This window comes from Notolabrus celidotus, chromosome 10 (genome assembly GCF_009762535.1).
Source record: "Notolabrus celidotus isolate fNotCel1 chromosome 10, fNotCel1.pri, whole genome shotgun sequence".
NCBI classification, from domain to species: domain Eukaryota; kingdom Metazoa; phylum Chordata; class Actinopteri; order Labriformes; family Labridae; genus Notolabrus; species Notolabrus celidotus.
This window is the reverse complement of record NC_048281.1, coordinates 24,483,352-24,508,651: the sequence shown is the minus strand read 5'-3', so window position 1 is coordinate 24,508,651 and position 25,300 is coordinate 24,483,352. Positions and strand designations below refer to the sequence as shown.

Below are 25,300 nucleotides of genomic sequence, written 5' to 3'. Positions count from 1 at the left end.
TTTTTGCTCTTTCCAGTATCCTGTCAGAAGCATCTGTAAAGTTACTTCCCATCTGACATTCCGAGTGAAGAACCAACTGGCTTCAAGCCCTCACAATGTGGGGGAAGGGGGTGGCTCAACAAGTGGGGGAACAGAAAGTGGGAATTAGCCTTCCGGGGGGCTGAGTTGGGACGTATGAGTGCATAAAACAACCGTTGCTGCAGGTCGCAGACAGCGATCTAAATGTGTGGTGAAGTGAGAACAGACGGGGGTGGGGCAGAGTTGAAAGGAGATTTAGAGCTGGGAAGGGGTCAACAAAAGGATAAATGCTGGGGTGGCATGTTAAGGGAGTACGTGCGTTTGCATGTGCGCAAATTGAGTTATCAGTCGGGTACTTCCAGATTCACAGATTGTTTACCTGATACAGTGCTTTCCGACCGTGTAGCTAATGCAAAACATGGAAGATTTGTATATCAAATACTCTTTATACAAATACATTTACATACTGATTTCCATGAAGCGATGGACACATCAAGCCTGTTGATGTTCACCTCCTGAGCTTAGTTCCTCTTTGTCCTATGAGGACTGAGCCATGCTGGACTTATGTTTTGAAAAATGTGAGCTCTTCAAAGCCATTACCTTCAGTCTGCAAGAGCATGAGACTGCTGATCTACATAAACTTCCGACTGACAGTTCTCATGACTAAACCAATAGACTGCATTGCAATGCTTCTGATAAGCTGCTATTATTTATTTACCTTATTTTCATTCCCTGATTTACATACTGACAGCAGAGGCTGCTTCGTAAGTTCCCAGCATTACTAGTCATGTTCACCTGCTAGCTACATCTTTGAGAGCAACTTGGGGCTCAGTGTATCTAAAATCTGGCTTATACTTCTGCGTAGACCCTACATTGATGCAGATGTGAGCACTACATCCTTGTGTGTCGATGTGTCCCCTTGTCACGCAGCAATACTCTGCCAAAACGCTTGAGGGCAGTGTGGTCTCACTGATAGTCGGGTTGCCTGTTTCCGGATACGTTTTCAGCTTGCTTTTTCACAGCAATTCCAAACGCTTTATGGTAATTTAGAGCTGATGCATGTTGCTGTTTATCATACAGCAATGTTTACAGGGAAGAATAGAGAGGAGGAGAGATGCACGACTGATGTGCGGGAAACACAATGTGAATCGATTCGACAGGTAGGAACATTCTGGAGGAGGTGCGCGTCGGCTACGTGTGTAGGCCTCTGCATAGGTACAGGGGCTAAGCAGACCTACGCGTGTTGGCTATGCCGTGGATTCCACACAGAAATATAAACCAGGTTTAAGCACGCTCAGACACGAGGACTGCAAGAGCATGGGATTGAAGGGCCAATCTTTGTTTTTATAGACACAGCAGCCTCATTATGATACGTTATTTTTCTTAAGATTCCTGCCAGGAGTTAACCCCTACACATGGGCAAGCACTCAGGTGCTGAGAAGGCATGGTCTGATCAGACTGGTCTTAGGGACCAGAAGAAGACCTCGACTAAGGCTACGTTCACACGGCAAGGCTTAATGCTCAAATGTTTTGTTTGCCTGGCCCTATTACCATCTATAATGTGACCTGTATCCGATTCCAGTGTGAACTGTTTGTGACTCCGAACTGCCCCGCATGCGCAAAAGAACAGTAACAATGACGTCACATGCAGCTGTTTCACAAACGTAAACATGGAGGAAGTCAGCATTTTCGCCTTTGTTACAAAGTTTCTGTGCAGTGGGAGCCGGAGAATGAATGACCAGGTGCGGAGGAAGTGTCACTCCATATATTTATAAAGTCCACTACCTCGCTGTCCCTCCATTGACTTGCTCCATAGTTGCTATCCTCCATTTTTGCAAGGCTACTGCCATGCGGAATTGTGACGTGTGTCGCTGTAAAGTGAAGTGAAAGTATGAAATGCGCATCAAATCCGCCTTAGCTGTTCACACTGAGATCGCACTGAAAAAAATCAGATCTGTATCTGATTCAGTACCATATATGGAAGTGGTCTAAATCGGATTTAAACAAATCTGATTTGGGACAGATTTGAGTGTTCACACTGCCTCCAAAAAATCTGAACCGGTCACTTGACCCCCCAAAAAATCGGATTGGCGGCCACTTTTGCCTGCAGTGTGAACATAGCCAAAAACATCCCCCAAAAATATGTAGTCTAAGTACATTCTCATAAAGCTTATAGTTATGGACTTCCAGTCTTGTTCACTACTTTCTGACATTTTAAAGACTAACTGATCTCACTGTTATTGCATTGTGACATTAATCAGTGTTACGATGTATAATCGTCACTGCAGCACAGGAGAGTTGGAGCAGAAGAGTCTATATTCTGTCTGTAAAGCATCAAAGAATACGATAATGACAGCGCCATGAGTGAAGAAAAAAACAGTAACATGTGGAGTCTGTAGCATGCAGAGACAGTGAATGATAGATGCAGCAGAGCGGACATGACAGATGGGGGGAGGAGGAAAAGGAGAATGTTTGATAACTTATATCCATCTGCAGTGAAAGGATGATGAATGACTTCCATTTGCAGTGGGAGCAAGATTTCCTTTTCCCGTCTTCCCTGTGGGTCTGTGGCCATCTCATCTGTCCTTCTGTGATCTCTGTCCTGACCTCTGCTGTATAAAGTCCTCTCACTCTGTCTTTGACTTTTTCAGATGTTTTCAAAGACTGGCTTCAACAAATTGATCCTACAAGGTTAAAACACTTTGCATACTGTCACAAATTTCCCTGCTCCCTTCCTTCTGTTTTTCATTAATTGGGGAGTGCTAGGAAAAGCATCTTCTGAAGAAGTGTAAGCAGCTGGAGATATGTAAAGTACCCCAGCAAAGACTTCACTATCTCTATTTTGCATGTTATTTTGTCATTATGTTGTGGTTTCAAGTGATGCAACTGCAAGAAAAGACTTTTTTGAGAATCTTTTTCTGGAGGGTTATGAAGAAAAGAGTTGGTTGATGTAAATGGGTCTTTTTAAAAAAATAAGTGGTTGTTTTGGAAAACATGCTTATTTGCTTTCATGTGAATGTCTGCAGGGGTTTTTATGTGCAATTTCTTTCTTTCTTTTCTGTTTTAGCACAGTGACTTCTTGGACCCTTCACATCCTTGTGAGATGGCCAGGCAACCATAAGGTACTTCAAGGCAATGCAAGGCAAGTGTGTAGCACATTTCAAGGCAATTAAAAGTGCTTCATGCATACATCATTACAAAGGTCATAAAAAACACATTCAAATAAAACTTTAGGCAGTGCTGCACCCAGTTTAGAAATAAACTGTGTCCAAATTCAGGGGCAGCATCCTTCAAAGGACCCAGCCTTCGTGAAGAGCATTGACCACTGAGGCTGAACTAGATAATGACAGTCTGGTCTATGGAGAATATACTGTTACCGTACTGTTTACATCATCAGATGTTCCCACCTTTACCCTCTTGCCCTCTTGTGACTAAGAACTGCTCCGATTCCCTAGCAAGTTACAAACACTGAATGAGAACTAGCTTACACAACTAGGCTCAACCTATTATTAGAACACTAAGGTCAAGTTATAAAGCCCCATTCGTTTTTTTAAACATTGGTATCACCAGCTGTTTGATTGAGTTTAAACTTACATTTGAAAGTGCACCCAAAGCTTCCTTTATCAAAAGTAGGATGCATTCATCAGCTGCATTTGAAGGAGCCTCCCTTATGAGGAAGCTTTAAACATTCTACTAAAACACCATCAGTCTTGGGTCACAGCTATAGTGCCACTTCCCTCCTCATTGAAAACTTAGAACGATATGATCCTCTATGATAAGATACAATAGGATTTCATTAGGTGCGTATACAATATGATTTTATACATAAACAAACATACATGATGTGATACGATGCGATACGATACGATACGATTTAACACATGCATGGGAAACAATACGTTATGATACATGCACAATATGATAAGAGACGATACGAGAGAAGGTGATGTGATACGATCTGAAACATACACAATACGATACCATCAAGCAGTAACCTTCGGTCTCAAACTATGAAGCCCTTGGGGAAGTGTTATAAACTGCAGTTCATTGAGAATCCACTTGAGGTTGGCTGCAGAAACACCAGAAACCACATAGACACCAATTCAAAAAAGTCAATCTTTGCAGCATTAATAAACATGTTTACAGCCTGGTTCAAAAAACGTCTTGGCTCTACGTAGCTAATTTCTCTATCGGCACACACTGTACGGGGGGTGATTTTTTTTCTAACGCAACAGTTCAGAAGATATTAAGATTACCAGGGTTTCAGAACAAAAACAGCCTTCCTGCTTTAAATAGACCTCTCACATAAGGCTGTTGGTTAATTCCACTCTCTCAACATCACAAGTTTCAGCAACGAACCCTAAACTCTCTTCTTCCCCATGCTATTCATTCCACTTTGCTCCATCCTGCACACTGCACCTGCACACTGAGACACAATGGAGGCTTTATTACCTGAAGACACACTGTACAGACTACACTGCTCACACTGCCTCTCTCAGTGTCGCATCTCGCTGTATTCCTGTAAAATATTCCATCATACATTGTTTGTGCTCCTGGCAGTTTTTGATGAAATGTACAGTCGGTTGCTGTTCATCAGTGAGTCCCAGATTGTGTACCATTCAGCTGATAACATCATAGGAATACAGAGTGATTCAGTGCCATATTCTTTACTTCTCTGGATGAATACAGCGAGGGGGGAGAAATTTAATTCCTCCGGGCAAACATTAATTTCTCGCTCTCCTTCCTCCTGTAACACGCTTTGTAGACATAACACACAGTTCTGATATTGTCCTTGGTTGGATGGATTTCTGTCTGAGCGTCTGTATCATAAGTCTGACAGTACAATCAACAGGAGAGGCAGAGGAGGCAAGAGAGACAGGGGAGGAGAGGCACCACATCTTACTGATGTTCTCTAAGACGGTGTCAAATGCTCTGTTCAAAAACTGCCCATCTTTCTCCACCTGTATGCTCGTGTTTTCTTAGGAGGGTTAAAGTCTGCAGGCATGAATGAAAAGCTGGATATAGTATCAAATGAAGTAAACACAGGGAAAACCACTAGCCAATTTTCAAGTTTTAAGCTTTAAATCCTCTGATAGTGAAACAGACATCGTACATTTATAATCATTACACCCCAGACTACAGTAAATCATGCACGTGAAGGCCTCTTTGGAACTCTTATTTGTTATGCAGGATTAAAGAGTTAAGCCATTTGATGTCTGCTTAATGAATTTTGAAAATCAGCATTGTACTCACAGAAAAGTAACCCTTATAACCCTTATTATAAAGATTTATGGACTTTGGTATATTTTATTCTAAGTGAACAAAAAAAACTGGCTTATATACTGCAATTCATTATTAATGCATTAATCCTGATTAAACCTATAAGTTGTTGCAGTATGAATCATAAATTCATCTGATTTGTTGTTAAGATATGTCGATGATATTGTGAGTTTATGTTCTTGTTAAAAGTAAATGCTTCAGGGATCATTAAATAATGATGATTTATTAATTTTCATAAGTTGTAGTGTTCTGAAAGGTCTCTTTCTGTGTTTCATCCAGCTCAGTAAAGTTAGGTTGCATCCATTGTCTTTTTTTTTACCTGAAAATAAAATCCAATGACACTGTGAAAGGGGTCGCTGGTAGTGATGGGTCCACAGAGATTACCTCCTGAATCTGCTGCTCCTCTCGGCTTTGCAGTGCCTTCGTGAGTTTTAGCTTTGTGGCCCACACATTTACTATTTTGGTTCTCTCTCATAGTGAACTTTTTGGCTGCAGCAGGCAGCTGTTTTCGTGGAGAAAGCTCAAAAGCACAGCTTCACAACAAACAGGTGCATAGAGTTATGGAGTAGCTGGTGAGCATAGTGAAGTATTAGTCATCATAAGGGGTACTTGTTTAAGAGAAAATGGACTGGGACTTAATTTCAGTACAAACCCACGATGTCAACTGAATGATGATATTGCTGCAAATTTACTGGATGTGTTCATAAGCTTGTTTTATCTAACATGTTGCTGTATCAACTTAAATGTGATTTTTATGTAAATAATGTGTTGACAAATCCTTCCTACTGCCCCCAAGTGGTTAAAAAATATTACTAGAACTGGGAGTATGACAAGAATGGCACACAGGACCCAAAAGCACGACTCTTTTAAGGTTGGCAACAAAGTAGTAAATAAAACAAGCCTGCAAAAATTCACAGCTGAGCTGGAAAACGTCCACAAAGTAACAAAAGGAAAAACTTAGAACTTGACTAGAAGAGAAAACCAAAGAAACAGGCTTGGCTTTGGAGGTTCTGTAAGGGCACATTCATGACTGACAAGACAAGACGATCTGGCACAGGACAGGGGAAGACACAGACTTTTAAACAGGAGGTAATGGGGCACAGGCGGAAACATTGAGGAGCGGGGATGACAATCACAGGAAGAACATCAGGACAGGAACTGAAGGTGCCTGAAACGAGAGGAGAGACATGACTACAAATTAAAAGCGGACATGGCAAACATGAAAGACAAGACTGAAGTAAGAAAGTGTTCAAGTCCAAGTCGAGTCCAAGTCCCTAAAAAGGAATCTGAGTGGAGCCCTCATTACCTGAGTCTGAGTCAAGTCATCATCTTTGATATTACTAATAATTATCAGGAGGAGCAGTCTGTTAGCTTTCAAACTATTGATTGTATGAACCTTGACCGACCGTGTAGGACCATTTGGATGAGCACATTTCATTTATTCATCATTCATTTATAGATCCTGTCTGATGAAGTCGGCATGTCTGGCTATTTAAATCAACAAGCAAGTTACAGCTGAGCAGCATGTGTGACTGCACACCATGCCTCTCACAATACCTTTGTTGTGGGATCACCGCAGATGTCTAATATACAACAAAAAAAAAATACCTGCAATCACCTGCTTTCAATCTGAATTTTGATTAGCCAAACATCTTGGACTCAGAGGTTGAGTCAATTTGACTGCTAAAAATACTGTTAGCAGCAGTCTTAGTAACTTTGGCATCTCACTTTGTTTTCTTGGTTCATCCTGGATAGATGTTTGATAAAGTTTGAGCTTGTCTCTATCTCATCCTTAATGGTGCTTTTATATACTGCACATGTTGCACTGCTCTTATTTGCATTTGCTGTAAAAGCTTCTCACAATTCGTGACACCTCATTAAGAATCCTGGCAGAGACTGCTGCTGAGCAAAACAACACGCAAACATACATGCAGGTGAACACGTGCTAGCCCTTGCTTGAAACTGAATAAATTATTAAGGCCTTATATAAAAATAAACTTAACAAAAATATAAAGAAGTACTTAGTATGACAGTATTTGTACAAATAAAAGAGTCCTCCTCACCATCGTGTAAGTCTGATGCAGCCAATGCTTGTGTTTGAGTCAAGGTCCTGGATTTCAGTGCTTCAAATCTCATCCTACTCTCCTTTCACAATCAAATGTATCACGTATTGAGAGTCTTTGTTATGGAACACGTGAAAAAAAGCAGTGTGACTGACAACCATTCTCCCCACTGGTTTCAGACATTTAAAAAACCTGTATATAAATAGTTACTCTTCTTGTTGATGGTCTTGTTTGCTTGTTTAAGTCATAAAGGGACATCAATAATAATTTCAGTCTGTTTCATCACCAGATCATGACTCCTAACTTTATGGCACATTCGGCCTTCATTCCTGTGCTCATGTATAATTATTTGAGTGTATTTTTTTCATCTGAAAATCATCAAAAATATCTTGTTTTTCTCAGTAGTTTAGATGCATCTTCTGTTTTCATGTTCAAACAGAAAAGACTTTGTTGAATTTGTCACTGTCTCTGCTTCTGTTATTCTGCCAAGGTCACTCTGGCTGAAGGGGAGGGAGGGAGGGAGAGCGCCAGGAAGACAACAGCACTCACCGAGACAAGAGCTCTAATCAGAGAGAGTGAAGCTATAATCAAACATAGACCTCTGGCAGAAAACAGACAAAGCGTGACAAAAGAAGAGAAAAAAAAACATAATCATAGCAAGGCAGCAAGGTTTTTCATGAAAATAAAATACATCTGAAGCAAAACCTTTAATCATACCAGGAGAAAGGGACAAAGGAAAGCTGTGTGGAGGAGAAATTAGAAAAAAAAAAAGGACACTAAAGACAGAGTGGGAGAGGTGGATGGAGAGAGGAGCCACAAGGCAGGATGGAGAAGATGGAGGTGGTGAAGGGTGGTGGTATTTTAAACATGTTCTAATCAAGGCCAGCACAGCAAATGTCCTGTTGTGAAAAAAACGCCCTCTCAGTTAATCAGAGCGAGAAAATACAGAGAGAAGTTTGCCAGGATGAGACTGAGAGAGCCAGACTCAAACATACCGCATAAAGAGGACGAATTGGTGTGTACAGCATACGAAAGCGAGGGCAGAATTGGGTAGATTCTCTTCCTTACGTAAATCTTTTCCGCATGAGAGCGTCTTCCTGAACACTTGGGGGCTTAATAAGCCTCAGGGGTGGTGAGGTGGGGGCTTGTTTTCCCACTGTCCTGTCCTGTCTCCAGCCAGGTCAGGGGGCTGAGTAAGGGAAGAGGGAGGAAATGAGTTTGTGTCCACAGGCAGACACCTCATGCTTGCCGGGCACTCTGCTCTCACTCTGCACCTTATAATCCTGATGGCAAGCCTGCAGACTTTCCTATCTGACTCATTTAATGAATCCCTGCAGATTAAAGGAAGCAATTATTCTAATCCAAAGAACAATCAGCTAAACCTGATGCTCTTTTTGTTCGGCTGCAACAAACACTAAAAGTATGGCGGACGATAAAGGGGAAAGCACTGCTTTTTCACAAATAGAAAGAAGCTTTAGATTCCAAAACAAAACACATTTTACAATTGCTAACTATTTGTTCTGACCTCAGTCAAAATGCCAAATAATGTTTCTGAAGGCTGTTAGGTCATGCAATATAATGACAATAGAGTGTATCGTATTGTATCAAGCTGGACCGTAACATACAGTGCTATACCAAACCATACTTTATCGGTCCCAAATCGGTACCATATTGTATTAATCGTATCATATTGTATCGTACTGTATCATATTGTGTTGTATCGTATTGTACCGTGCCGTACCTGTCCTATCCAGGGGTGCATCTCACTCGGCTGGAGGTGAAGCTTCCACAAAAACTCTTCCCCCTGGTGGCTGGCTGCAGTACAGGTCACAAACTCTGTCTCCCCCATTCATTTGAATGGGGCTGCAGTCAAATTTTAAAAAATAAATACACGTGGTACAAATGTTTCTCACATCCGTATGCTGTTTTGTGTTCAAGGCCTCTTTTTTCTGAAAAGTTTCTTTTTTGTTAGTTATTAGAGATTAAAAAACATGGCTTTACTTCCGGGTTTGCTTTGATTGACAGCTGCCTTAGAGGGAAACTCCAGAGGATCTGGTGACGCTACACTGTAGGGCGGAGCTCGTTACTGTGGCAACACAGAAATTACAGTGGCAACCACAGAAATTCTCTACAGCGCAGACTGGCTGCACAATGTCTGCGCATTGGAACAAGGTTTTTTGGCTTCAAAACCGTACAACGGGAAAGGCGGAGCAACCCTGTATATCTTATATACAGTCTATGGTCCTATCCTATTGTAACATATCCTACCGTACCATACCGTATTGTATTATAATATTGTATTGTACCATACCCTATCGTACCATATCATATTACATCTTATCGTATCGGACTGAATCATATTGTACCGTACCGTACTGTATCATATCGTATCAAATTGTATCGTATCGTATCTTATCCTATTCTATCCTATACTATACCATCCTATCCTATTGAATTGGACTATACACCCTCTTATATCAAGAGGACATATTGACAACAGGAAATACGGAATTGATGTGTTTTCCTTGTTGAGTTTTCTCCTCGCCATGGGGCTGTCCCTGCTTACTCCCCCTATAAGGGCGTGTTAAAATCAGCACTAAATAATGCCTGGTGGTCTCTCCAACTTTTTATCTATTCCCACCTTGTCTGCATTTTACTCAGCGTCAGAATGTTAGTACAGCTGCTATACATTCTCTGTCTTCTGTAAGGGTAAAGTTATTCCCTATTGTTTTTGTATTTGCATCTGCTAATTATGCATAATGTATTTTTTTATTGATACAACACATTTCAATGTTGGTATTTGTTTGGACTTGTGTGTATGAATTTGAGTTTGCATTGTTTCCAAAGCTGCACCTCTTTCATCAAATGGAAATCTTCTTGGCTGTTGCAGTGTGTTTGCCCTTGTTGGCCACCATATAAAGGTGTGTTCCAGAAGAGAGTGTACAAACGGCTTCATATTACATTCCCCCTTTAGTCAGTCAGGCAGGCAGACTGTGTTTGAATTATAGCATTGTTTTGAAAATGCCACCAAAGAGAGCTTTTACTTCTGCCTGTTCTCTGTGATGAATAAATTGTTTTCTGTACCCTTTTATGGCTTTGATAAATATTCATCTCGTCGATGCCTGCGCCCTGCTGCAGTGCAGAGCGTTTCAGAAGTGAGCTGTGAGTGATATTGATGAGCTGTGGGTCTGAGGATGCTCAAATCGCACAGCAATCAGGCCTCATCATGGCTCCTGTGGTTGGCCGATCAGTGCAGGCTTAACACTCAGGTACATCTTGCCTTTTTTTTTTTTTTTTTAACAGGGCATGACTTTACTTAGCCATTACCCTCTCTGGTTGGTGTTTCACATACTGATGGGATACATTGTGGTGTTTTCTAAACCCTGCTCAAGGGACACAAAGTCTAATCCAGCACAGAGGCGTTCAGTAGCATCCAGAGCGTGGTGGGACAGTGCAGCGGCTTGTATGCAGCAACATACTCCAAGCCAGCAAATTCAGATGGGAGTGGGATTGTGAAAGCCTTTAAATGTGTCTTGGGGGCTGGATAGTGGAAGTTATTATCCAAAGAATCATGACAGGAATTCAATAACGGGCTTTTGTCCTGTGAAATTTCACACTTCCCATAAGGATCCTTCTGTTTCTGCCTCCCTTCCTCTTCCTCTCTATCCCTCTGCTCCTCTGAGGGGAACGAGTTAAAAGCATAATACTGGGAGTACTTGAGTGCTGAGTATTCCTCTTGAATGCTAAACAGTTTTATCAAATAGCAAGCTGCAGCACAGGATCTGAGGTACTGATGGGCAGTGAGGAGCAGTACAGACATCTGATAAGTATATGCATACTTCATGCTGTACGTGTTACAGTGAAATACAACCTTCAGAAAGAAAGACAGAAACTTTGGTGTCAGGTTATTCAAAACAGTTCGAAAGTTAAGTCTCCTCTCTGCCTTTGAGGCAACACTGCTGACAAAAAAAATACTGTTTTGGACACAAATTCTTGTGTAATGCAAACCTGTTAAAGGAAATTTTCCATATTTTCATCACTTCAAATGGCTGTGCTGAGGAAATGTTACCCAAAGAGTTACAAATCATGAGAAATGTGCATCTCCCTCTAAAAGCATCCTGCAGCATAATAGTTCACTGTTTTGGTATACATTATCTCACATTTTAAAGGCTTTTAAATAGCTTGAAGAAAAACTATGTGGATGTTCCCTGCCTGTCATGAAAAGGCAACATCTGAACAAAAGGTGTGTGTGCAAAGACACTCAGAGAGATACAGAGAACAACAAAGAAATTTTGGCTTATTTTCTCCCTTGCATCTTAAAGGTTACACAGTATGTAAACAATGTGCAGCTGTGGTCTCGTAATGAACAATTTAACAACAATTTGACTTCAGACATGCCTTTTTGTTTGAATAACAGGGGGGGAAAAAAGCAGATGTAACAAGTTATTCTGAAGTTGTATATGGTGGAGTTCAGCAGAATCAAGAAAGGGATTGATGTCACAAACTTGTGCTTGCATTCTGTAACTTTGCACAAATAATTACTTCAAAACCACATTGATGCATGTCAGTGTATATTAACCCTCCTAATGTCGCGGGTCAAATTGACCCTTTTAACAGTCTATTATAGGCAATATATGCCTTCCAAACCAGCTAAATGCAGCATAAGAGAATTAAAGAACACCAATGGACTAAATCTGGATTTAAATGGTTAGAAATGGAGTTAAAATTAGATCAAAATAATAATAATTTTTGGGGTTCTGACACTTTTGGATAATTGAATATGCCCTGGGTCAAATTGACCCAGGAACATTATTGCTGTTCCAGGGAAATGAACATTACAGGAGGGTTAAAGTGATGCAGTATGTAAATCACAAATTGCATCATCTGCAAACTGCCTGAGTTAAAAGGTCAGTGGTTTTATTCTACTCGTTTTTTGCATTAGGACCATTTATGAATGCTGCCTGAATCTTTACTTCATATTTAGTCCCACAGCTGCTTCAACTTAAAGTGGCTTTTTATTATTTAAAGCTCCTGTGAGGAGTTGTTTGTTTTTTTACCAGTTATGAAACAGACTGACATTAATACTGATGCCTCTTTATGACTTACAAAAACAAACAAGACCATCAGCATCAAGATTCCCAGCTAGCAATTTTTTGTTCTAAATACGTTCTGTTAATGTTACAGAAAATGTTACTGTAATATTTTCAGCAGGAAGTTTGCTTAGTGTTCAAAGAATGTTCTTGGATAACATTCTCTAGAAACATTTTTAAATTGTTAAGTGAAAACAGTGCCCTAATGTTCTTAAAACATTCTCAGCGGGAAGTTTTCTTTATGTTCACAAAATGTTCTCAGATAACGTACTCTAAAAACATTCAATAATCTTTGACCCAAAGAATGTTATCAAAACATCTTTTGAATTTTTATTGATAAAACATTCTGTCTTTGTTCTAATTAAATATCACCAGAATATTCTTAAATAAAACACTTCGTGATTTGAGGCATCAGAAACATCCTGAAAACATTCTTTACATGTTGCTTTGAGAATGTTGCTTCTTTGTTATTAAGTAACATTATGGCAACATTTAATAGAAAACATTCAATAATCTGTTACCTAAAGAATATTATCAAAACATCCTCTGAATGTTAAAGACAAAATGTTCTTCTTTCATTGATAGTTAACAAAAAAAAGCACATTATTTAAATCAATAAAAACATCCTTAAGATTTTCTTTGAATGTTACACTCAAAACCTTGTCTTGAAACTTAATCAGAACTTACAGGGAATGTTAATCAATGTGGTGAGAACATTCCCTGCTAGCTGGGTTGACATTGTCTATCGGCTAATTTCCAATGCCTTTAAACTGAGATCAGGGTGGAAGGTGTCAGACAACACAGTTCACAGAATGCTGAATAAACAGACTTGTTATCTATTTTTCATTATCAATTTTAAACGTTGGACGGTGAGAAGAAAACAAGATGATTTAATTTGTTATCATAATAACTCTGAGAAAAGAGATCAAATGTTCCTCTTCGTCCACAGGGGGCACCAAAATCAACACAATATAAAATGTCCTCACAGGAGCTTTAAACAATGAACTAAAATGCTGTAACACTTCAAAGCTATCGATTCAACTGCCAGAAAACAGATCCTCTGTGCAGATAAACAAAGTCTTAAATGGCAATCTTATACAGTCTTTTGTCAGGTGAACAAAGAGAGTTTCTCTTTCGTTCTGAATGTTGTTCCAACAAAACAAAACATCTGATTTTGTCTACTTGAGCAGTTTTCTCCTTTTTCATTTTGATTCATGGACCAGAAGTTTAATTAAATTAAAGAATAATCATCAATCACAGTTTAAGTCAACAGTCTGTTTCATTTCTCCAAGAGACTTTCATTATTATTGGTATTTTGGGGCCTCTGACAAAACTATGATCCATTAATGAGATTGTTAACCTTTTTCTTTTTTTTTCAATTATGCTGTTTTCTTGAATACATTAACTATGTATTAAAGATCCCACTTGGCATTCAGGACATAAATAGCTCTTAATGCTTTTGAATTACAGTCTCTCACACCCTCACACTCGTACAGACGAAACATTTTTCTGTATAACACCCAGCCTACACTGTTTCTATCTCAGTCTAAATCAAAAGCACAGTGCTGCTGTGGGAGTATAAGTCCTGACTGATTGCTTGTGCAGGTGGAAAGGATGCTATGTGTGTGTTTCTGTATGTGTGAGTTTTCTGTAGCAGCGAAACCATTTCCATCCTCCAGCTTTGTTGGGTATCTGTAATTACACCTAACAGTTTTGTCGGTGAACAATGCTTAAAAACAGCACATTTCATACGAGAGACAGAAAACAGTGCCCAAACAGCCAACGTTCCCGCTGCTTACCGCACTAACACACACATACACAAACAACAATTCCTCTAGCATTGTAAGAGAACCTCAGCATGAAGATTTAATGAAACCGTAAGGGATGTCGTCTGGTGGGGTTTAAATGTTTAAACGTTGCTATTTCTTACAAGGGGGAAGGAAGACTTCCCTGTGATAATCCCTCTGACAGTGGACTTCTTCCCCTTCCTGATTTCTACCATAACAATTTTCCCCAGGGTATTAAAACATTCATGTCCGTATGATGTTAGATTTGCATGTGAAAAGCTGCTTTTTAAAGATATAGTCAACGGCTTTTCAAGGGGTGGCCTTGGATGGTATGGGCCAGACTGTAAAATTGATTGGTCACACCAGCTGATATCCCATAAAATGATTGGCTCTCTGCCCAGTCAAAGAAAGGATTTAAGCTCAAAACAACTTGTTTGGCTTCTGTTGAAGTTGTCTGCAAGTAGCTTTTGTGGAATATCATTGAAGAAATGTCCTTTTGTTGTTGTTTTGTTTGTTTTTTTAATACGTGTCCAACCATATGATACCTTATTGTTAGTGGTCAAAGTGGATGAAAGTAGAAGATAATTCCTACTAGGACATGTGTGTACCGCATAGACTGTATAAAATATGGATGTAGTATCAGTGACATCACTCATCTGTTTTTGAAGCACTGTTTTGATGCCAATCGGCGGTGGCGGCCATATTGCTGCTGTCAAGGGATTGTGACGTAAGGAGGCGGGCTTTGAGCCTCCTAGCCAACAGCTACAGTGTTCCCACCTGTCAATCAAGTCAGCTGTGCCTCTCATTGGGAGACTCGTAATCTCAATATCTTCGAAATTTCCGCGTTAGAAAAAAATTCACCCCCTCACAGTGTGAGCCAATCAAGAAATGAGCTATCCAGACAACACTTGTCTTTTGTACCAGGCTGTAAACATGTTTATTTCTGCTGTAAAGATCAGCTTTTTCCCATTCATGTGTATGTGACTTCCGGTACTTCCGGAGCCAGCCTCAAGCGGATCCTCGATGAACTGCAGCTTTTAATACTTCCGCATTGGACTCACATTTTTAGACTGGAGGTCGCTGCTTGGTTCTACCATGACATAGATGTTAGACTATCATCACTGGTCTAAACACACAGAAGATACAAGAAAAATCCATCAACAACACAAGCTATAAATTCTGCTAGCAAACAGCCTGCAGCATCCATGAGCCACGCAGCCAACATGAATCATCATCTTATGGCTTAATATAATTAGAACATGTGAGACATACAAAAATTCACCTCCCTGTACAACTGTTATGAATCAAGAATGAGCTGTACAGACTGTTTACATGTTTATTTCAGCTGGTAAGCAAGGTATTTTATTATGGGCTGAATGTAAGATTTTTTACTTTTGGGGTCAGCCTCAAGTGGACACTCATGGAACTTAAATTTCAGATTGGCTTAGTTTATCAATACTGGGAGATGCTGTGTTGTGTGAGAACCCCAGCATAGGTCAGTCTCCCAGTTGAGAAATCCTGGACCCACCCCGAGCATTGGAAGCTGTAAGTGTGCCACAAACAAGCTTCTAAAAGCGCTAGATATAGGAATCAAAGAGCAAAACACAAATGAAAAGTGTCTGAGGTAAAGATGAAAAAAGCTTCTTAACCTCTGAGGGTGTTGTGCCATGTGCTGTGAGCATCATGCCACCTGTTCAGAGATGAGCACTGCTCCTGGAGGTTTTCAAGGGAGATCAACTCTCAGAGTGCATTCTGGGTAAGGTACCGGTGGAGCCAATTTGGTGGAAGGCTGCAGAGGAAGGAGATGTCTTGGAGGGAACCTGGCTTGAGGCTTAATTTAACATCTACAGAAAACAGTGGTACTGACATAGATTTCATTTGACAGCCACCGCCCACTCACACTCTGCTGCTCCCGCTCTCTCTTATACGTGCATGCAAACACACACACACATACACACTCACTTTTTTTCTCCACACTCTCTTTCCACTGCTGCTATCTGACATACACATACACATTTACAGAATGTGATGCAACAGCCCCCTTCAGCTGTAATCAAGGCGAGCGTCCATGAGGACGGCCCGTTAAGATGTTCAAAGGAAACCACAAAATATGACACAAGCCGGCTTTCGTGCAGAGCCATTAACCAGCCACCAGATCTGGATGTTACCGTATGTGTGTGTATCTGTGTATGTGTGTGTGTTTGGTTAATGCTGGTACTTTCAGTCATTTATTCCACAGAGCTCTGTTTATCTTTATGCTCATATGACCGCTTATGTTGGCTGATAAACATTTCCTTCTTACTGAAATGTCACATAATTATCTCCATGAGTGAAAGGGAGTTCCCCTGCTGGGCCTGAACTTGCACATTATTAACTTTTCTGTCCTTAAGTCCGCTGTTTAACTTGTTCCAGCGTCAGCTCCAAAAAAATGCGACAGGGACAATATGCTTACACTGGACGTAAACTTTCCATCTATATGTACCTCAATTTTTCCAATTTAAGATATGTTACTGTTCTTCTAAACCACCACATACCAGCTTTTTTACTTATATAAAACACATGCTCACCTTATTATTTCAATACGTTACCATAAATCAAAGGCCTGTCAAACCCACTCAAATGCTTCAATCATCTTGGCTGAATAAACCCACTCAGGTTGCAATGCTGCAGAGCTTTGCTATGATTTATATGAGGTCATCAAACTCCATATACTAATATAGAAAAAAGTTGTGACTGGTCCAGAAACAAACTAACAGGAGACTGAGAAAGATGTCCATCAAACGGAGCCTGTGCGCCCCCACAGTCCTGTAAAGAGTCTCGTTAAATAATTAGAATTATACAGATACATGTGGGGGTGGACCATGTTTATGCAGGTTCATTGAGATCATCGACAGTTTACAAAATATGAATTTGAATGAGCTTAATCTCAACTAGCCATACATTGAAATTTATGCTACTTTAGTTTAAATAAAGCAACAGTATAACAGCGGTATTAACATCAACAGAATAAGTCCACCCTGAATATCGTGTCCAATCAACACACAAATATGACAACCAACACTTTCAGGTTGGAGAAATGCAGAAAGTCAGTTTTCCTTTAATGTGATAAATCAGCATCAACTTGCTGAAGAGTAAACATGTCCACTTACTTCACATCACCTTAAACAGTCAGGATAGGGATCCCGGTGGCCATAGTCCTCATCATAGAAATTGCTGGCTCAACTCCCGACCATGACCATGTCTTCCCCCGCTATCTAATCTCCACATTTCCTTCTGTCCTATCAATAAAAAAGAAAAGATGCCCCCAAAAAATACAACATTAAGAGTCATGATATCACCAAATTTTCATTGCACCTGAATGCATTTCAAGATTTTTGGCTGTGATGTTAATAGCAATTAAAATATGGTAAATGTTAAGCAACCTTCAGTTTGGTAAGGTTAAGGCACAAAAAACAACTTGATGCAGCTTACAATAATAGCACAGTTTGAGTTCAAACTAAAGAGCTATTACTGTAGCTGCAAAATGAACAGTAATATCCATAACTGTAGTGCCCAAAATGGCCACTTGAGGCCAGCTTCAATTGTGAGTCAATCCTGATGGAACACCTCCTGGATATGTACAATTTTATTGTACAACAAACATGTCTACAGCCTGGTATTAAAACGGTTTAGCTCTCTAAAGCTAAGTCCTTTATAACCACAACTATACATGCAGTGAAAATGAATGAAACTCACCTGCTCCAAGTATATTCAGGCTAGCTGTCTGCTTAGCTTCGTCAACTAAATTTGACATCCAGGCCTGTTCGCGGTGTTAGTGCCAAAATAATGGAGTTAAAGTTTGCTGTGTGGCTAACAGACCAACCTATAGTTCAGTTTCATGTTGGTTTTTTGTTGGTTTTTGTTAGCTTACCCAATACAAGAAGCAAACACAGAACTAACAGAGTTCTCGTTTGTGTGTATTTGGAGGTTTGTTTCATTTTTTCTATTTTATGTTGTAGCATCTTCAGTTTTCAGTTTTTCTACCTTATGTTTGTAGCATTTTCAGTTGTTGTATCTTACATTTGTAGTATATTCAGTTGTTCAATTTTTCTGTTTGTAGCATTTTTCAGTTTTGTTTTTCATGTTTGTTGCATTTTCAGTTTTGTATTTCATGTATGTTGCATTTTCGGTTTTGTATTTCATGTTTTTTGCATTTTCAGTTTTGTATTTCATGTTTGTTGCATTTTCAGTTTTGTATTTCATGTTTATTTTGTATATTATGTTTGTTTTATGTGGACCCCAGGAAGACTATAGCTGCTGCGTTAGTGGCAGCTAATGGGGATTTGAATAAAGGAATAAAGGTTATGAGTCCTCCACAGGACAGATTTCAAAGTTATGTTTAAATCAGGAAAATATTTAAATTCATAAGAAGGAAAAAAAAAAACATCACACATTGTTTGCTTCCATACAGCCGAATACATATTATCATGGCATTTACTGTGATTATGCTAAAACCAATGCAGTTCCCTTTGAGGGTTGAGTTTGGCACACAAGTGTCAGATTGTACGAGGACATTTGCATATTTTAGAGCTCATCTGATGTCCTTTCTCTGCAGCCAGAGAATTTGAGCAGAAAGGTTAGAGCTAACAAGAAGCTGCCATGTTAGCAGATCAATACGAGCCACTTATCATAATCATCACAGGCAATAATGACCAACAATAAGAATAGATCTTTGTTACTGTATGAGTTGTCACAGGTATAGATTTTGTACACACCACATATAAAGATATCCAAATTTGAATTAATTTACAAAATCATGACTTGAACACAGACATCATTAGTAGGCTGACACACAGACAATTACTCTGTTTTTAGACTCACACTGAGGAAGAGCTACAGGAAATCCGTGTGTTTCCAGACTTTTAATTTATGGGGGGGCACAATCAGGACAACAATGAGAGCAAAGGAGGAGAACAATAGTGTTACTGTTTATTGACAAATAATGGATAAATGCTGGCATAGTGGAGCTGCAAGCTTGTAGTCTGTGCGGGTGAAAACAGATACAGTCAGAGCTGTGGTGCCATCTTGTGGTCAATTAAAGACAAGTTGGACACAGCCAGGTAGATGGTCTGGTTGAGAGATACAAACTGTGTGGACATCTAAAAGTCAGCTTGACATAGAAAACATCGAATCAAAAGTCATGTTCTTTAACTCAGGTTTGTTGTGTGTTGTTTTAATTGACAAACAGGTCTTCCTCCAGCTGATTTTTTATTTTTATTCAAACAATATTCAGATAATAATGCAGACTTGTCCACAAAATGACAATATATAAAGAAAAAAATGTAATAAACATTGATAATACAAACTGATGAAAATCCGGTTTTTCAAGAGTTTGATACTTATTAATTACTTTTTGTGATTTTTTTAAGTTTGAAAGTCTCATTATGTACTTCAGTCAGTTAGTTTACAGTGAATTGAATTATATATTTCCAATGTTCAACATGTTTAACAGTATTTTTAAATGCCTTTGTATCAAGCAATGTTATTATTCCCCTCGTTCCCGTTATGATGGACCAATCATAGCTATCTCCAATCCTCCATGCTGATTGGTCTAGTGGCGACCCCACTATGTCGCCCTGATTAGCTGGGAAGCCACTACTTCCTCATAGAACGCACACAACGATCTTTTGTGGGCGGGGTTTAAACACACACACACACACACACACACACACACACACACACACACACACACACACACACACACACACACACACACACACACACACACACACACACACACACACACTTCCCGGCTGTAAGCACGGTATTACAAATGAGGCTGTTGGAGATATCCAGTACTAAAGCATGGATTTACTTCTTTGTACAGTACAGTGTTCCCGTAAATAAGCACATAGCAACCATTGTTTATTATCTCTGACATTTGGAGGGGAAAAAAACATTCACAACAGAAACATTAAGAATGTATTCCATACACCTGAAAGAATCATCAATAAACAAGATTAGAAGTCTACACTCATGCTAGCTGCTCTGGAAGGCAAAGGCACGGGTTGTGTTCACCACTAACACTGGCTTACACCACTAACACGCTAACAGCATGGATTTATTAAGAATAAATGTAGAATGAAAGTGTTGAGATACATATTTATAATATGTGCTTAAAATAATACTATGCTAACATGATGATATTTGGTGGTTAAGTGCAATATTTATTTTATTAACTAACTATAATAGTTTGGCATGCTAACATTTGCGTATTAGCGATCAATTTATCCTCATACAGCCCCAAACCACAACAAATATTATTTCAAGACACTTTACAAAAGAGCAGGCCTGGACTAAATTGTTTGTAACAGCACATTAGTATTGTTACATTAAAGCTGGGGTTGGTAGTCAAGGAAAACTAGCATGAATTTGAATGTAGTATTTTCTCAGGACTCCGTCTAGCCCCTCAGAGCTCCTCCAAAACAACCCCCCCCCCCGCTTACATGTACGAGCGACGCTGCTTCGCGACCATATGATCGTGACTGATTTAAAACCGGTCCTCAGCACATTGTTTGTGTTTTGCACTACGTCAACTCTCACTCTGTCTCACTCAGCAGTAAGAAAACACCAAAACATTAACATAGTGAAAGTTAAAAACACAAACAAACATGAAATGTACGCGCAGGAGGCGGGCAGAACGGCAGGACGGGATTTGATTGGTTTCATATTTTGGCTCCCAAAGGCAGGGATTGGTTGGTGTATTCCCAGGTTTACTCCAGCTGTAGATAGCGGCTTTTTTTCCCGCTCTTTTTAAAGAACACATTATGTATTGATTGCCATTAACCAGTATAATAAAAGTGAATCTAAATCTGACTACCAACCCCAGCTTTAATCGATGGGCAAAGCACGAATAACAAGTTACAGCAGCAGCGAGACAAAACATCCTCTTCACAAGCAGAACCAGAATCATGTTGAACAGCCATCTTCCGAGACAGTGCATTTAACATAGAGGTACATTCATAGCCTACTTTTGGGGGATTTAGCTAGTAACAAAGGCAACGGATAATTTATAAATGTCATAATCTGCAAAAAATTATTCCTAGGGGAACTAATATCTATATTTCACAGAAACTTATAAAGATAGTCATTCTGAGTTTCTTACATGGACCAAGTGACCAACATTATGATTAACATTGAAAGAGCATAATACACACATAGCTTAAATTGAAGAGGCTACGACCTACTGTATGTGTCAACACATTCGATACTATGCAGATGATCCAATGATCTAATATCTGCTTGGATTCCAGTGTTCCAGCTTCTTTAAATATTACTTCACTGATAAAGAGACAGACTGATCCACATACTGTTTTAAAAGCGTCATAACATCATTCAGTGTGAGTAGACACCTGTTCATTTGTTGTCAATTCACATATTTGAATTTTTACAGCCAAATATTCAACAAAGACTGATAATGAGATCAACATACTATTACAACATGATTTATAAAATACATAAAAATTACAAAAAGAAAATATCATAAAAACAAAACTTCTGCATCTAAATATAAAAGGATAAAGTCTATACAAAGTGAAATCGTCAGTGTGGATGAGACACACTTGGCATGCCCACAGGTGGCACAAGAGATCCAGAACTTCAACTGTAAGGCTGACTTGTTGTGCCCGAGTAGTCTGTGGAGTTTAAACAGGGTTTTAAAAATGCAGACACACCCAAGAATAGCATGACCAGGATTTTTCTGTTATAGCAGATATCATCTAGTCCTCTAAAATGTCGACACAGTTTTGGTGTGTTTGTCCTTCCCAGAGAGTTGTGAGCAGCCATCCAATAGAGACGGGACTGAGGAGTAACTTTCCAGCGTCTCACAAGAGTTCACTTTAGATTGTAGGTGGTTTGAAGTCAAAGTCAGAGAGTTTTCCCCTTCAGATCATGAAGGACTGAGTTTGTTTGTAGTGCTTGAGCTGTAGAGAGCAGAGAGACATGCAATGAATCATTTCCCATAATTAGCATGGGACCAGTGTTATCAGCGTCTTATCAACACAATTTAATGGCAACCTAAATTCAAGGCAGCGAGCAAAACAAGCCCTGACACGATAACAACCGTGATCACTCACGTTGCGGATGGGAGGAGGCGGAGGAGGTTGAGGGTTGTAGGACTTCGTGCTGAAAGACAAAGGGTAGAAGTTCAGTGTGGGCTCATTATCACTAAAAAACACACACCGCTACAGGCCAAAACAAGAGTCAAGATGAAAAGTGAAAGCCTTACCTTTTTGTTTTCTTGTTCTCTGTTCAGATACAACAAATAGGGTAGAAAAGGGAAACAGCAGTTAACATTTTTATGACCACACTCGTGACTCTTTATCTGTTTCTGCAGATTAATTATTAATTACCTCCAGTACGGATAAAAAAGCTATTTTTCTGCACATCTTTAAATCCAGTAATTACTCCCTTTCAGCTCTCATCAGAAAAATATCTGGCTCTTACCAGCTTAATGTTCTATATCCACTAGCTAGTCTCTAAAAACTCTCAAACACAACAACTGACAGCTTTCAAATATAAAGCAGTAAAACTCAACTTAATCCACCCTCATCGCCCTGCCTACTCGCTCACGTTTCAAGTGTTGCACTACTATCTGCTGCGATTACATATCGGTTCATCTAGACTTTACACAGACTTTATACCAGGAGAGATGTCTTCAAAAAGTTGGCCTCTGGGTGAACGAATCAAGCTGATTGCATTCAAACTTGCATCCCACCTAGACGATGGCTGTTTTTGAAACTGCCTACTATACTAGCAGTACGTACTGATTTGGCCGAAATTCAGTATGTAGTAAGAAGTATGTGAACAAGAGCAAAATCTGCAGTATGCCAAAACTATCCAGATGTCTACTGGTTTGGAAAAATTTCTCAGTATGCATCGGACCAGTCTGCCTTGCGTACTGTTTCCCATAATGCACAGCGCTCGTTCTGTTTTTCTTTTTTCTTCTTTTTTTGATGGGGGGAACTACGTTTTTATGTGCTGTGAAAATTATCAAATTACATATAAACCACTTCCTAACTTTTTAAATCATAAGTGATGCTAAAAAAGCAGTTTCACTATCAGCTGGTACATGTGGTCGGGCGGCCCTGTCAACGCGTATGTGGGTATCTTGAAAACATATTTTTTTCCCTATGTTTTGGCCTTACCGCCATATGTGACCAAAGTTTAAAGACACTGAAAACAGGTTTTCAAAAGCACCTTCCAATTTGGAGATTTTTGAAAACTCAGTTTTGATGTTTCCGTGTGGACAGCAAAGACAAACGTTTTGGGAAATGCTGGCACCCCTGCGTCCGACAATTGTTGTTTATGTGTTGTGCATGCTCCAAGATGGCTACAGGTTTGTTTGTCTGGTTTAATTTTATGTTCAGAGGGAACCTCGCAGTTCTTCATCATTGTACTGCGGCGCGAGAGCAGTTACATGTATCACGGTTCCATTTTTTGATTTTCTGCTCTATACACAGTTTAAAGAATCAGTACACGTGCGTACTTTGTTCTTTTATGATGTTTGATGTGACAGACTGATCACACATTCTCACTACCTACTGGCCTGACATACTTATGCAGCAGTTTTCAACTGTTTCTGCGATGTTGTGTAGAGAAAGTAGAGAAATATTCAAAAACACCTCTTTGCTTCTGAGTCAGTTGTTTACAGTTTACAAGAGGGCGCGTATAGTTCTAACAGCTGCTTCCTGCAGCTGGAAACAAAGATGGTAGGAGCAGTTAGACTGAAGTGAAACAGTCAGGTTGTGGTTAAACCAAATAACAACAATAAGCTGGACAACTGTCAAGAGCAAGAGAAAGCAGAAGAAAAGGCAAGTGTCAATAACAACCATGCCAAAAAACTGATCGGTGCTTATGCAAGTGACAAGGTTTTTACTGAGAAGGGGTTTTAATGTGAAAATTATATTTATAAAAAATAGAAAATATTTTATGTAAAAGAATACTAAATGATTAGAAATGTTGTCTCTGCACCATTTTCAATGAAATAAAAGCTTTAAATGATTTCAAAATCATCAATTCTGTTTGATTTTTCAACTTTTTACACAGTGTCTCAACTGTTTTGGAGTCGGGGTTGTGCTTAATTGTCTAACCAACTTTCGAATGATGTCATGACAGGCACTTACTCAGGCATCTCTCTCTCACACACATTTAAATACAACAACACAACCCATTACTCACTCTTGCAGCAGCCTCTGTGTCTGCAGACACACACACAGATGCAGCAGAGGAGGGTGAGAATCAGAAAACCAGCAGCTCCTGCTATCAAAATCGTCATATTCCACGGATCTGGGGAGTGAAGAAAGAGAGCCTCTGTGTTTGTCAAAAAGAACATGATGTGTGAACTCATAGGAATAATATTAACAAAACCTCTTACAATCAACAACTTTTAGTTGGTGGGCCACACAGCTCTTTGGTGCCCCCACATTGTTGGAGGACTCACAGCGGTACATCCCAGCGTCTGTTTTGGACACGCTCTTAAACTTCTGCTCCAGACAACAATAAGATGAGATAGTTTGATTAGTGAGTAGAAGCTCTGGAAAGTAAACAACTGTGTTTGTTTACTTCTGGGTGAATATAAATAAGAGTTTGTGTACTTCAGGTTGTACTCACCAGTGTGCCTTTGTTTGTATCGATGCTGTACGGCGTGTCTACTGTGGCCATCATAGCCTTGTTGTCTTTGAACCAGCGGTAGGTGGCAGGAGGAACGCTGAGTTTGTCCTTGCAGAGGAGATCCAGGCCTTTACCCACAAACACCGAGCCCGGAATCTCACAGGATGGGACGTGAGGAGGAACTGAGGACGCAAAGAGGAAAAACAGCTTTTACAGCAATAAATTGAAGTGAAATAAGATTATTATTAGCAGTATTAGCAAGACCAAATAAAGGATTCTTATTATACCAAGCACGTTCAGGGTCACAATGGCCTCTCCGAGGTTGACGTTGTCCGCACTGGCAGTGACCTCACAGCGGTACTCCCCCGTGTCTTTCTGAGTAACAGAGTGTAACGTCAGCGTGGCTCCCTCG

At 39.7% G+C, this 25,300-nt stretch overlaps 1 protein-coding gene across 1 annotated transcript in view; it reads right to left on the bottom strand.

The window, feature by feature from the left end:
* Positions 1–20,068: 20,068 nt before the first annotated feature.
* jam2b (junctional adhesion molecule 2b) overlaps positions 20,069–25,300 on the bottom strand; it is a 10,215-nt gene continuing 4,983 nt past the window's right edge. Inside the window, exons 4-10 of the mRNA XM_034694767.1 lie at positions 25,176–25,300; positions 24,889–25,070; positions 24,653–24,761; positions 24,457–24,564; positions 22,505–22,523; positions 22,353–22,401; positions 20,069–22,199 (exon numbers count right to left, since the gene is read on the bottom strand). The exon at positions 25,176–25,300 is cut by the window's right edge and continues 25 nt beyond it. Of these exons, the coding sequence (XP_034550658.1) occupies positions 22,161–22,199; positions 22,353–22,401; positions 22,505–22,523; positions 24,457–24,564; positions 24,653–24,761; positions 24,889–25,070; positions 25,176–25,300 (631 nt within the window). The 3' untranslated portion in view covers positions 20,069–22,160. The remainder of the gene's footprint in view (positions 22,200–22,352; positions 22,402–22,504; positions 22,524–24,456; positions 24,565–24,652; positions 24,762–24,888; positions 25,071–25,175) is intronic.